Here is a 15253-nt window from a genome sequence, read left to right on the forward strand (position 1 = left end):
GGCGGTGTGTCAGTAACCAGATTGAATTAAAGAACTCAGATACAGAAGAGAAAAATACCTGGACTGTGAAGCATTCTAAAATTAAAGGTTGGGTTAATAACTCTGAAATTAATATAAAAATAAAATTAACTTATTATAAAGCTTTAATAATTTAGATAGTCTGACATTGGTGGTAGACTAGAATAGAAGAATGAAACAAAATAGAGAGTCAAAGAAAGACATATACTTTATAATAAATGTAACAAATGCAAAGCAGTAATAGTCTTTTATAAAAATTTCAATAACATAAAATTATTAAACAAAGTCAATTGTATATTTATGACAAAATTAACTTTGAGCCTTGATCTAAACTATACACAAAATTATTTGAAGATATGATTATTTATAGTGCTAAAATTTAAATTAGAATGGTATATTTACTGTATATCAACTAGAAAAAAAGAGACTCAGAATTAGTATATCATAGAAAAAGCTAAGACAACTTTTATAGATAAACCCAATGAGAAAATGTGAAGAACTAAACGAGGATTCCTGGATTACCCTCACCCCAGAGTTTATGGAGAAGAATAGAGAAGGAAGAAACGAAGGTGGTAAGGAAGAAGATAAGAAAAGGAAATAATGGGGGAACAGGGGTTGGGATTTCAGTTCTATGGATGATACTGGAGCAGAGTATAGCCACGTATCCAAAGTCCCAGATTCAACAACACTGAAAACACGAGCTCTTTTAGCTACAACCACTGAACTTTGTAATGTACCTGTCAAGGTGGCAGACAAGGTGTGTGGGTGGGATATGATGGAGTATGGGAAACTTGATGGGAGTTGACACTGGTGGTGGGACTGGTGTAGAAATATCATATGCCTAAAAATTACTAGAGCAACTCTAGTCCTACAGTGTAGCACCAGCCAGCCATAAAAAGGATCTGCCTCTTTAAGTAATACCCTCTGATTGGCGATTGACCAGCTGAGTTTATATCCCTCCCCAATCCCCCCCCCATTTGGGAAGAATTGGGGTAGAGAGGTGTTAGCAGTTAGAAGACACAGTTGAAGGAGCAGTCTCGGACTGAACGGTTTCTACCCCTGGCTACAGCTTTTCTCCTTGATTTGGACAGACCTTTGGCTACCTTTGGCTGTATCCTTTGACTTTGCCTCAATATGACCTTCCTCTGATTCCAAACCCATCTCTCCTCTCCTGACCTAGGGGTTTGTCATAGGCTCCTGGACTTCTCCTCTAAAAGAGATTGAAATATCTGTCATAGTCTTGCCAGCAAGATCCCGTGGATGAGTGTGGGCTCATCTCCGGCAGCTTGGCACTGACAAGTAACATTATGGGTCTTTAGTTAAATAAAAATTAAAAAGAACAAAAAAAAAAAAACCAAGACCACTTTAGAAAAATGATTGGTGATATCTACAAGAACAAAACTTGTAGCTACTCTACCTCTTAAAAACTCCATTATCAGGTATACAAATGCCCGAAATGAATAATGTTTATGCTCTACAAACAATATGTAAAAATGTTCCTATCAGATGTATTCATTATAGAATCAGAGCAAATGTCCATGAGAATGGATAGTGAGGTATTTTTGTATGTTGAAATTCTAAGTATTTATTAAAATACTTTGCAAACAGAAAGATGAATAAATAAGATTTAATATTAAGCAAAAGCAGACATTAAATTTTTTAAACAATGAGCCCATTCATGGCAAGCTAAAGATTAAGCAAACTGGTAAATGATAGCGAATACAAGAATGGTTGTCTTTGGAAATGCTGATTAGAAGTACAAGAGGATCTATTGGATTCCCTCAAAAGTTAGACATTTAAAAAATTAAATGGTAGTTAATACATATAATACATAATATAAATATCTACAAAAATCTTACAAATATGTATGAAAACAACAGAAAATGTAATTTTCTGAAAACTAGATGAAGAAATAAAGAAGTGATATTTCACTTTTGGATTTGCAGGTTATCTGATGATATCTCTTTTTTGTTTGTTTTTTGGGCCACACCCAGTGACACTCAGGGGCTACTTCTGACTATGCTTGCAGAAATCTCTCCTAGCTTGGGGAGTTATCTGATGGTATCTCTTTACCTATCTCTTTACCCTGAGTGCTGCTGGGTGTGGCCCCAAAACCAAACCAAACAAAGTTGATTGTGGTCAAAATGATGAAGTGCACACTAATGCTTATGAGAAAGCATTCAAATATGATAATTGGGCAGAGTAACTTAGGTAGGATGTACAATACAGGGGGTTCTGTTGACGATTTGAAAGAATGAAAGAATGAGCATCAAACCTTTCACGCCTTGTTCTCCTTGGAGTCCTTTGTCACCTGGAGGTCCTAGAGGACCAGGAGGGCCAGATTGGCAAATCTCATCACCTGAGATAATATAAACACTGGTAAACTTATTGTTATAAAATATTCTGAAGCCTAAACAAACAATAAAACCTGACAAGGTAACAAGATGTTTTAGTTACTTCTCTACACTGCCTATAGGTAAAATTGTTAATGATTTGAGAAACACATTTAAATGCCAAGAATAGTAAAAGCACTATTTTATATATGTATATAATTCTATATATGCACTCTCCTATATATCAAAAAATACAAAAAGTAAAGATCCTTAGGTTGGATTTATTTACAAATTAAAACAAAAAAGAATAACTTACTAGGAGGGAAGAAAGGGCCAGGAGGGCCAGGAGGACCAGGAAGGCCAGGAGTTCCAGGCTGACCATCCACTCCAGGAGCACCCTGAATAGAAATTCCAGGCAGACCACGTTCACCTTTATGACCCTTTTCTCCAGGCAGTCCAGGGGGGCCAGGAGGACCCAGAGCTGCAGTTCCTAACATTGAAAGCGTGCTCTTATTATTGAAAGCAGAGATAATACAGGAGTAAGGCTATTTTCACAGTGGCTATGGTTCGGTTTCTCATGCCACAGATGGATCCCTGACCACCACTAGAATTGATCCCAGAAAACAGAGCCAGGAGTAAGTGCTAATCATTGCTGGATATGGCTCACAAAATAAAATTAAATAATAAAAAATATAAAGCGATCTACTTTAGCTTTCAATGGAACTTCTAGTAATAACAAGCTCTTCCTTTAATATGAGAGCCAGTTATATTACATACTGTATTGATAAAACAGTTTACTTAATAACGTTTAATAAACCTTTCTATTGCCTTATATTCCAATTTTCTATATCCATCCACTTTAGTTGTCTTAGTTCACAGTATGTAGATATTATATTCCAATTTTAATTCATTCAGTGATATATTATTTCATATCTACTCCAATTATTTCTTGTCCTCTCGTATTTTATTTCTATTTACTTGGGTTTATCTGTGTATGCCCTGCCCCAATGTACATATATTATGCAGATATATTTTTGGATATTTTCTTTAATCAGCTATTGTGTAAGTCATGAATATTATTTATATTACACTTTAGTGATTATTACTAAATTTAAACTTCTGTATTGAAACCTGTATTTTATAAACACATAAAGTATTAATAATATATTTTCTCCCCTTAATAAGACAAAAAGCTATCTTCCTGGTAATCTCTATGTACTTCACATTCCATGTTATTATACCCACAATTACATTTCCAGTTTGTTAAAATATATCACTCTATCTTTAATGATCAATATTTATTATAAATTACTCATATTTTCTCTAAACATTGATTTTTATACAATATCCTCCTAATTCCATGCCAAAATTCATCTTAAATTATGTTGAGTGAAATAAACATTACTCTATTCCAAAAACTATAACTTTGGTTTTTGCTTTCAAATAAAATTATATACTTTACACTTAAAAAAAGAAATAAGTCAGAGGGAGAGAGAGATGCAGAATAGTCTCACTCATCTATGGGTTTTAAGAAAAATAAAAGACATTTTTGCAATAATTCTCAGAGACAAAAGAGAGGAGGGCAGGAAGGTCCAGCTCTCGACATGAAGCTCACCACAAAGAGTGATGAGTGCAGTTAGAGAAATAACTACATTGAGAACTATCATAACAATGTGAATGAATGAGGGAAGTAGAAGCCTGTCTAGAGTACAGGCTGGTGTGGGGTGGGGAGGAGGAAGATTTGGGACATTGGTGATGAGAATGTTGCACTGGTGAAGGGGGGTGTTCTTGACATGACTGAAACCCAACTACAATCATATTTGTAATCAAGTTGTTTAAATAAAGATATAAATAAAATTAATTTCCTTCTTGAAATAAAGATTCTAATAACTATTTCGGATTTTATGGATATCATAAACAACCTTCCTTCCTTCCTTCTCTCCCTCCATACCTCACTCCCTCCATCCTTTCTTCCTTTTTTGTTTGTTTGTTTGTTTGTTTGCTTGTTTGGAGGGGGTTGGTCCACATCTGGTGATACTCAGGGTTTAGTCCTGGCTCTGGATTCAGGTTCATTCCTGGAGAGACCCAGGGAACCATGTGGGTGGCAGAGAATTGAACCCAGGTTGATGCATGCAATGATTCAAGAGCCCTACTCTGTACTGTTGCTTCAGTTTGACCATAACCTTTATAAATAAGGCATATTCACAGTAGGATCATAGTGTGATGTACAATACAGTATCTTAAATGATTATTATTTTACAGTCACTTTGAAATTGTAATCCATTATTATCATCCTACACACGTAACTTGATAGTGATCTCCCTTTTCTTTTAAATAATAAAATTATTTTTATATCCTAAATTATGAACTTATCCTATAGTATGTCTTCCTACATATTTGGGAATTAGGATTATTTTAATCTTGCACAGTAATTAATAAGGATTATCATAGAATCATTATTTATGTTTTAGAGACACAGCCAATGGTGTTCAGAGGATACTCTGGTGGACCTCAGGAGATCATCTTCAGTGTTGGAAATCAAACCAAGGTCAGCTAAATACAAGGCCTTAATCAATCCCTGTATTGTGGCCCTTATAGATTTTCTTTTTGTGTGTGTGTGTGGTTTTTGGGTCACGCCCGGCAGTGCTCAGGGGTTATTCCTGGCTCCAGGCTCAGAAATTGCTCCTGGCAGGCATGGGGGATCATATGGGGCGCCAGGATTCGAACTGATGACCTCCTGCATGAAAGGCAAAGGCCTTACGTCCATGCTATCTCTCTGGCCCCCCTTATAGATTTTCTTAATAGAAGCTCTAAGTCAGTTTTGTTTCAAATATTGACTCCTTTTCAAATTCTTTCATGGCACATTTTGGAACTTTTAGTTTTATCCTTCATTTCTTAACTTTTATTTGATACTATGTAACTATCTAACTTTCATTGCCACTTAGGATAACTCTTTACTTTTGCAGAACTATATGTAGATAGTCCTGTTTTGGAGTAGAATTCATACTTAGGACTAAATAGGTCATATATTTTTTCTCTTTCTTGTTGGGGGAAAACTGAATGCCACTCATCTTAACCAATTAACTATTTTAATATCCAAATAAATATTTTGGGCTTTTTAGTCACACCTGGCAGTGCTTAGAGGGTAGTCTAAGATCTGTGCTGAGGAGCGACCCTTGGTGATACTCAAAGAATCATATGCAGTACTATGGATAAAAATGGAGTGGGCTGCATGCAAAGCAAGCACATTGCCTTCTTAGTGTATTATCTCTCTATGTAACTAAATATATTTTAAGTAAAATGGAAAATAATTTATTAAATTGGTTTCTGTACCAGGTACATTAAATTTTTTTTGAAATTTTGCACACATCTGCATGATCATTTCATTGTAAACTTCAGTGCTCATATTATGGTTAAATTAGAAATGTTCAACCATACTGCTGATTTTCAGATACAGAATTATAAAAACATTTATTGACCCCATAATTTTTTTTCTTTTTGGGTCACACCCAGCAATGCTCAGGGATTACTCCTGCTGGCAGGCTCAGGGGGCCATATAGGATACCGATATTCGAACCACCGTACTCTGTATGCAAAGCAAATGCCCTACCTGCATGCTATCTCTTTGCCCCTGTGACCCCATAATATTTTATTACAATCTAAAATAAGTAGTGAATTTGTAATTAAATGCTGTAGAATTCTAATTGGATGCCTTGTTTACTATTTTAAAATAGGAATTCTTATACAGACAGTCATATTAGAAGAGCATTATTTTTGATAAAAGTGTAATGGCCAAATTTTGGCTCATAAAATGTTACTTGATTCATTAATAATAACAAGAAACATTAAGCATGACTTAAATGATTTTACTTTTCTTTTTAGGTAGAGTCATATGGTGAGAAAATTATCTGGTGAGGTTTAATATTTTCACACTCACTCTGGGGCTAGAATAAGATGTATACATGGATTAAAACATGCCAAGCACATAAGAACAGTATATTTTACCTGGAGGTCCAGGAGGACCAACTAGACCCTGTATTCCAGGAAGTCCTTTTTCTCCCTTTGCTCCAGGTAAGCCAGGTGATCCAATGCTTCCTTTTTCTCCTACATATGTATCTGTCCCAGACCTGGGAATTACCTTTATTATAAAAGAATAAATAAACTCAGAGAAAGAGCTGATATCATGGGTAAAACTTATCAATAATATATAATTACATCATTCATTATTTTTCATAAAACTTTCAGATACCACAATTACTAACACTACTACTACATAAAGTCACATTCTGTTTTAATACTATGCTTCAATAAACTCAAAAATGTTTAAAACCAGTAAAACTATCACCACTTTTCTGGATCCTAGGGATATAAAACAAGTTTTTTTTATGTCTCTTATAAATAATATTCAATTTAATTATATCACCAAAGCCTAATAAATATTTACTGGCAATCTCTCAAATTTTCTCCCTTGTCTCCAGTAATGACTCATAAAATTGGGGTTTGTCCCCTTGAATCCAACTTTATATCTATAGCTATGATATGCTTCCTTTAAAAAAGCCTTTTGGGGACCAAAGTCCAACTAGTATTTCATTATATGTGAACAACCTGGTTTCAATCCCTGGCAACCCACATGGAACCTCCAAGAGTAATTCTTTACTATTGAACCAAAAGTAATATCTGAGTACTGCTAGGTGTAGCCCAATAAAGCAAAACATAAATAGCACAAATCCCTTTCAAAAACGGCTTTCCGGGGACCTGAGAGATAGCATGGAGGTAGGTAGGGCATTTGCCTTAGATTCAGAAGGACAGTGGTTCAAATCCCGGCATCCTATATGGTCCCCTGACCCTGCCAGGAACAATTTCTGAGCGTAGAGCAGAGGAGAAACCCCTGAGTGCTGCTGGGTGTGACCCAAAAACCAAAAACCAAAAACAAACAAACAAAAATACCCACGGCTTTCCATTGTTATCTTAAGACAGAAATTGTTTGGCCAGCGTGGTGGCGCTAGAGGTAAGGTGTCTGCCTTGCCAGCACTAGCGTAGGACGGACCACGGTTCGATCCCCCCGCGTCCCATATGGTCCCCCAAGCCAGGAGCGACTTCTGAGCATATAGCCAGTAGTAACCCCTGAGCGTTACTGGGTGTGGCTCAAAAACCAAAAAAAAAAAAAGAAGAAAAGAAAAAGAAAAAGAAAGAAAAGAAATTGTTCATTACTTCTTTTTTTTTCTTTAGTTTTTGGGTAACTCCTGGCATACTACTGGTTCTGGATTAAAGGATCACTCCTGGTTTGGGACTCGTTCAGGGATCATTCCTGGTGGGGTTGGAGGAACATATGGAGTCCTGGGGTGCTAGGGATTGAACCTGGGTTAGTTACATGCAGGACTAATGCATTACCCACTTACTATTGGTCCAGTCCTGCTACTTAGTGGATCTACATTTTAACTAATTATTTTCATTTTTTATTGAATCACATGAAATGCGAAGTTACTAAGTTGTTGATGGCTGAGTTTCAGTCATATGCTATTCCAACATCCACCTTTTCTGAGTGTACACTTCTGGCCACCAATATCCCCCGTTTCCCTCACACACCTACCTGCTACAATCTGCCCACTACACTTTTCTTCTTTCTCTTTCTCCCCTTTCTTCCATTAGGCATTTGTGATTTGCAATACTGTCACTAAAAGGGTATCATGCAAATCACTGTAACCCCTTTCCGAACACAGTTCTTGTCCACAGTGGTCATTTCCAACTATCATTAACATAGTCGTACCTTCTCTGTCCTAACTGCACTTCCTCACTCTTTGTGGCAAGCTGAATATTATTCTCACTGTGTCTTTTTATATTCCACATGAGTATGCCTGACTCATTTCACTCAGCATGATACTCTCCCTATCTAGCCACAGATAGACCCATTTTATGACTTGGTTATTCCTAACGGCTGCATAATACTCCACTGTTTAGATGTACCATGGTTTCTTTATCCACTCATCTGTTCTTGGGCATTTGGGTTGTTACCAGATTATGCTATTGTAAATATTACTGCAATGAACATAGGAGTACAGGTGCCCTTTCTGCATTGTGCTGATCTATTTTTATCTTTAAACTATGTCAAGTAATTTCTTTCAGATATATTGCTGCCATTTATTGTAGTGAACTCTTATTAGAATGAGATATGAAGATTATAACCACTTGATGCAACTTGCACACTGTTGTCTTTGTCTTTTTGTATGTCATTCCAAACACCTGTATCTTCCCCCGATCATTCCCTGTATCAATTTATATTTTTGTTTCTCTAAAGAGACAAAGCTGACCTCTTAAAAGATTTTTTGTCTATTAAAATCAACAAGAAATCATTTCCGTTCGCTGTCATCTTAGATTCATAGTCATTATAAATTTCATACTAAATAAACTAAAATAAATTTTATTCATAGATCCATATAGGTAAATATCTTTGGATTTAAGAACTTGTCCATCTGAGATATAAAAAACACCTGTTGGAAAACTGAAAAATCATCCTGGCATCATTAGATGAAAGAAAGATTCAAACAACAAGAGTCTGAAACTGGGGTCAAGAATTGGGATAGTTGTTCAAAGGGAAAGGTAAAGTGATTGTGTACACTTATGGTCTCAAAATGTCTATTTCTTGGGGCCAGAGTGGTGGCGCTAGAGGTAAGGCAGATGCCTTTCAAGTGTGAGCCTAGGATGGACTGCAGTTCGATCCCCCGGCATCCAATATGGCCCCCAAAGCCAGGAGTGATTTCTGAGTGCATAGCTGAGAGTGACCCCTACTCATCAACGGGTGTGGCCCAAAAACCAAAAAATTTTTTCTATTTCTTCTAATATTCAACAGAATATTATTGTCTTTTTATAGAGAAATTATTATCAGATAAAAAATTGCAATTTTAAAGTGAAAAATCAGTGACAATTTTTAAAGTGAAAATATTTAAACATATTCTTAGATTCAGTGTGGTAATAAATATCACTATCTGAGGTCTCTATACACAAAAATAAATGACATTCAAATGTTTGAATACATGGGTTTATGCCTATTTAAAATCACTTAACTATTTGAAGGCTCAAAGCAGTATAAAGTCAAAAGACTTACCAAACTTTAACCAATAAAATTAATATATCAAGCTGCAGTAATTATCTTTCATTCTTGTTTATAAATTTAATTTGTGCTGGATATATACATGACAAAAATCTGTATTAGCCCAATTATCTTTCATTCAGCAGTTTTCTGTATTTGCAATTGAGAGCCTCTAGAAAGCATAAAATCAGGGAAGAATGAACTGTAAATCAGACAATTACAAATTGAGAAAATCCATTAGAACCTGGTCCATCTTTCCTTTGAGCCCTCTGCAGGAGCAAGGATCAACCTCTACGTTTCTTGTAGTTTATTTTCTTGAACCCTTGCAAGCAAGAGGTGCACCACCTGCTGGTTACTAAAAAATGATTTGGCAATCGTGATGGAAAACAACAAAATGTCCATCAAACCTTTACCATAGGAAGTAAAGATCACTGGCAGAATAATATAATGATTGTAATGTCAATATCATAGATATCATAAATATGAAGAATTTCAGGGTAGTGCAAGTTAATACCGGCTTATATTTTAAAGTTTAAAGGTACAGAGCATATAATTAAGACACAAAAATAATATTACATTACTAAATGTGATAAATAAAGATTATAACAAAAAAATCTTACAAGTCCAGGAGTCCCAGTTGGACCTATGTCACCTTTTTGGCCCTGTTCAAAACATATAAAACATATTAGTAAAAACTTGAAAATATTAATTTCTAAAAAGCATAATAGTTAACAAAGTTTCTCAGAACCTTAGAAATTCATAGTAAAACATCTCAGAGAAATACACCATGACATAATGATACAGAACTGACACAAAGCTATGAAGACCTGTGATAGTACTTCAGATTTATCAGCTCTAAAACGTGAAAAATTTAACTTCTCTGCCTTATACAGAGATCAGACTTCGAAGGTACTTTTAATGTAATATCCCTTGACAGAAAGAATCCTATTTTTTTCCAATCTGGATGCCCTTGATATCTTTTTCTTGCCTAATTTTCTACCAGAACATGAAAAGTCTATTTAAGAAGATGGTGAATATAAAAATGGTTCCCATGGGCAAGAAAGATAGTACAGTGGGTAAGGCTTGCCTTTCACATGCCCAACCTATGTTAGATCCATGGCATCACATCTGGTCTCCTGAACACTACCAGGAGTCATGTGAAGAGCCAGGAGAAACCTGTGAGTATCTCCAGGTGTGGACACGAAACAAAATTAATCGAAACAAAGCAAAATGATACTTAGAATCTGTTAAAACCATTATTTTTATTTAACCATATTTATTTTCATAAAACTTGTCAAGTGCATAAATTTTAGACCATCGCATTAGGGGCATGTATTTTAGAGCTTATGAACTAAACTATCATCAGCAACCACAAATAATACTTGTGTGACTTTCTCGAAGAAGCAAAAGAAAGACAAATTCAGATGAACCTGTTATAAAGAACACAGTAGTCAATTGTTACTTTACTGACCAAGACACAAGGATAGATGTCTCTCTCACCTTTATTTTAGTTCTAGAAATTAATAGAAACCTTTCATCTATCTATAAATTCCTTTTACTTTAAATAGTTATGGTGTTCCATAATATCAATTTATTAATATTTCTTAATTTATTAAAATAATTTGGTATATGTGTATTTATAATCTTCCTTTATCCTGTGTTTCTTAAAACAATCTAGAATTAGGACCTCTTATTGAGTTAAACTACTATCAAAATACTTGCCTTTGGTACCTTCAAATTTGTAATCTGAAATCAAATTTTGTTATCTGTAATCAAATTTTGCCTATCCGGCAAAACAACATTTGCAACTTTTGTTTTCATTTGGAATAATTAATGGCTAAATAGTAAGAATAGATATTTTTGGGGCCGGTGAGGTGGCGCTAGAGTTAAGGTGTCTGCCTTGCAAGTGCTAGCTAAGGAAGGACCGCGGTTCGATCCCCCGGCATCCCATATTGTCCCCCCAAGCCAGGGGCAACTTCTGAGCGCTTAGCCAGGAGTAACCCCTGAGCATCAAACGGGTGTGGCCGAAAAAAAAAAAGAATAGATATTTTTGATCTAGTATAAATATGAGAATTACATGCTTAATACATGCTTTCAAAAATCACTTTTATAATAGGTAACTGAGTCCCAACAGGGGTGATCCCCGAGTGCAGTACCCTGAGCATCACTGAGTATAGCCAAAACCCAACAAAAGCAACAAAAAAGAGAGAAAGCAAAAGAAAAGAAAAGAATAACTAGCTACTTAAACTTAGGTCCAAATTTTAAAAAGTCACTAACAGAACTCAAGCAATAAATGCACAAATAATGGAAATTTACAATAGATGTATTCTATAAACCCTTTTGGTATGAGAACCTCACTAAAATAATGCTGATCCTTCTTTCCATAAAAGATAACTTTTGCTGATATTTGCTTAAATTAAGGCACCAGCTTTATAAAATAGAAAATGATAAAACTAAACAATTGTTCATCTGCTTTCAACAAATAAACTATAATTTAAGACAATAACTTATAATTTAGAGAAGAGAATAAAGCAATACTATTGTCTGAGTATAAAATTTTAAATCTTTACAACCTTTTCATTTAAAATGCAAACATGGGAGAGTAATATGTTAGTTATGTTAACTAAAATGAAACTCATCACTTCACAATATTATAATTCTTACCTTTTCTCCGTCCTTCCCTGGCTCACCAGGGTAACCAGGATCACCGGGAAAACCCTTTAAAACATAGTGTCATCAACAAAAACAATGAAACAAAATGGCCAAAATTCTCTTCCTTGATAAAAGCAAAGTCACTGGCCAAAATGACTCACAAATTTCAGTCTATAAAATCTTGGTCATAGGTTTGCAGCTAAATTGAAGATTTTGGTAGGGTAAAAGGAATACTAAATACTGATGTGAAATGAGTGTGTGGCTTTAGAATCAGATCTACTTTCACATTATCTCCTCAGTCCAGTCCCACTGTACCCTGAAACCACAGATAACAAGGTGAAAAGTAGCAGCAATCAGAAAGGAAAGAACAAGGCATGAGGGAGTTCTTCAGAGCTCCATTTCCATAGAAATGGAATTCTAAGACTTCTTTTGCACGACACTTGTTTTCTGTGATCATTTTAGAACTCTTGTTGTGCATTATTCTACCCCTTCCTCTCCCTAGGAATATCTGTAGAACATAACCAGAAGCAATTCTTGAATAGGCTGCACAATGATGAAGTAAGCCAAGGACCCAGCCTTGAGCTACATCACAGGATCCATTGCAAATGCATTGTCCTCTTTTCTTTCTAACAAATATCTTCTTATTATTGAGGCAACATACTGAAGTGCTACTATTAGTGCTTTTGGAGTATGTCACAGCACCTCTACCAACACACATATGCCAAAGACCTCTACCACTGTCCTTATGTCACTTCTTCGGATGCCATAAGTCACCAACACCCTGCCCAGCTCCCATCTGACCTGGACAACCTCAGTTCTGATGTCTAAAGAGAATTTGCTTTCCATTGGGCACTGTACCTTGCTTTATTTCCTTATAGAGTAACATGTGAGATCATCTGGCATTTGTCCTTCTCTCTCTCACTTATATCACTTAAAATAACATCATCTAGCAACCAAGGCAAGAGTTCATATTTTCTTATAACTGAGTAGCATTCCATTGTGTATACCAAAATTCATTCATCTTTTGTCTTAGGGTTGATGGCATATCTTAACTATTATAAAAGGTAATGCAGTGCATATGGTGTGCATATAAATTTTAATGTAATACCTTTGTATTCTTGGGATACATGACAAAATGGAATTGTTAGCTGGATTAAATGAGTTATAATTTTAAAATTTCTTGAATAGCCACATCTTGTATATAATGACACAACACAATTCAATAGTGAATGAGGATTCCTTTCATATTGCATCCTCACTAATACTGGTTTTGCACAAAAGCCAAGGGTATAAAGTAATATCTCGTTTGATTTGTATTTCCCTATTAATCGATGATGATAAAAAAACTTTCAGATGTCTATTGGCTTTCTGTACATACTTTTTGAGGACATAGCTATTCAACAACTCTCCATTTTTAGTGAACGTATCAGCTGTTAAGGTTTGTGACTACATCATAGATTTTTATATTAGCCCTCTATAAGATGTATACTCTCATAATATTTTCTCATTAAGTAGAAGGAGCTTATAATTTTAAATATTGTTTACTTATGTGTGGAAACTTTTTAGTTTGATGTGGTCACATTTGTTTATTTTGGTTTGACTTGCAGTGTTACTGAGATTGAATAGCTGGGGACTCTACTGAGGTCAATCATGGAGAGTTTTACTTATGTTTCCCTTAAGGGATTGTATGAATTTGAGTCTAATTTGATGGTTTTAATCTATTTTGAATTTGTGTATCTGATGTGAGAGATGCAGTGGAGATTCATGATTCTTGAAAAAGCTTTCCTTTCTCCATAGCTTTTTCTGACTAACAGTCTATATATCTGAGGATTTACTTCTGGGATTTCAATTTTGTTCCACTAGATAGAGTCTATTTTAATTCTATCTCACACTGTTTTTATTACCATAGCCTTCTAATATAGTTTAAGTTCAAGGGATCATAATGCCGCTCACCTTTTTATCTTGGGATTGCTTTGGCAATTCAAGGAATTTTATGAATATGTAAATAATTTATCAGTATGTATTCTATGCCCTGAAGAATGTTATGTGGATTTTGTCCTTATAATTTTGATAAAAGCAGTTTTATCCAGAAAAATGGGACAACAGTTATTTCCCTCTATTTTGTAGCAATTAGAATCTCCTGTCAAAACTTCCACTGAAAAAAAGTATGTTTACAGGAACAAAAATTCTATGTGAATGTTTATAGCAGTTTATTCACGATGGCCCAACCAGAAATGACCAAAATATCATTCAATGAACAAACCCTGGGACAGGCATATTATAAAAAACTATTCAATAGTAAAATGAAATTAACTATTAAAATATAGTATAATATATTATTGGAAATCATTGTAATTCAAAGGCTTACAGATTCATTTGGCATTCTGGAACAGGTTATATTATAAGAATAGAGAGAAATTGTTTCTAGAGGAATGGGGTGAGGAAGAGAGGCAGATGAGTGGAAGAGCATGAAGGAACTTCTGAGAATAATAGAAATGTTTTAAGACATGATATATTCAACAGCCAAAAGAGAACTGTATACATAAAATGGTTTGCTTTACTATATAAACTTCATGTCAATAAAATTGACTTTAAAAAAAGGAAGTTTCAAATTTGTATCCTTAAAAGAAAAATTTCACATTCATTTAAATTATAAAATCAAGTCTCTTTAGGTGAACCTGTTTTCCTAATACTATGTTATATATGCTGAAGGTTTTAATGGGGTATTTTTTTGTCAGAGGGAGTTTGAGACTTGGGGAAGAACTTTACTCACTGGAATTCCTGGCTGCCCACTCTCTCCATCTTTTCCTGATTTGCCCTATAAGATTAAAATATTAAATAAAATTGATTTGTTACTTAGGAAGTAAGAAGATGTAGAATACAATAAGTTTTATTCCTACTTTGGCTAAATCTTAACTATACTTTAAAATTTTCAATATTATAATAAATAATATATAATTTGATTGAGACATCTTGGTGCAATCAACGCATATTTAGGAGTTTTACCTACATAATCTTAAAACATTTTGCAAAGTATTAGTAATCATAATACTTACTCTTTTGCCTGGTTCTCCTTGTTCACCTTTCATACCTTTTACACCACCTGCAGGGCCCTGTACATAAAAAATCGCTCTACATAAATTCATAAAGAACAGTGTATAAA

At 34.8% G+C, this 15253-nt stretch overlaps 1 protein-coding gene across 1 annotated transcript in view; it reads right to left on the reverse strand.

Annotated features, from left to right (window-relative positions):
* COL4A5 (collagen type IV alpha 5 chain) overlaps nucleotides 1-15253 on the reverse strand; it is a 154362-nt gene that overhangs the window by 118099 nt on the left and 21010 nt on the right. The window contains exons 15-21 of the mRNA XM_049767039.1: nucleotides 15147-15203; nucleotides 14864-14908; nucleotides 12103-12156; nucleotides 10059-10100; nucleotides 6357-6489; nucleotides 2668-2841; nucleotides 2294-2377 (exon numbers count right to left, since the gene is read on the reverse strand). Coding sequence (XP_049622996.1) covers nucleotides 2294-2377; nucleotides 2668-2841; nucleotides 6357-6489; nucleotides 10059-10100; nucleotides 12103-12156; nucleotides 14864-14908; nucleotides 15147-15203 — 589 coding nt within the window. The remainder of the gene's footprint in view (nucleotides 1-2293; nucleotides 2378-2667; nucleotides 2842-6356; nucleotides 6490-10058; nucleotides 10101-12102; nucleotides 12157-14863; nucleotides 14909-15146; nucleotides 15204-15253) is intronic.

This window comes from Suncus etruscus, chromosome X (genome assembly GCF_024139225.1).
Source record: "Suncus etruscus isolate mSunEtr1 chromosome X, mSunEtr1.pri.cur, whole genome shotgun sequence".
Classification (NCBI taxonomy): Eukaryota; Metazoa; Chordata; class Mammalia; order Eulipotyphla; family Soricidae; genus Suncus; species Suncus etruscus.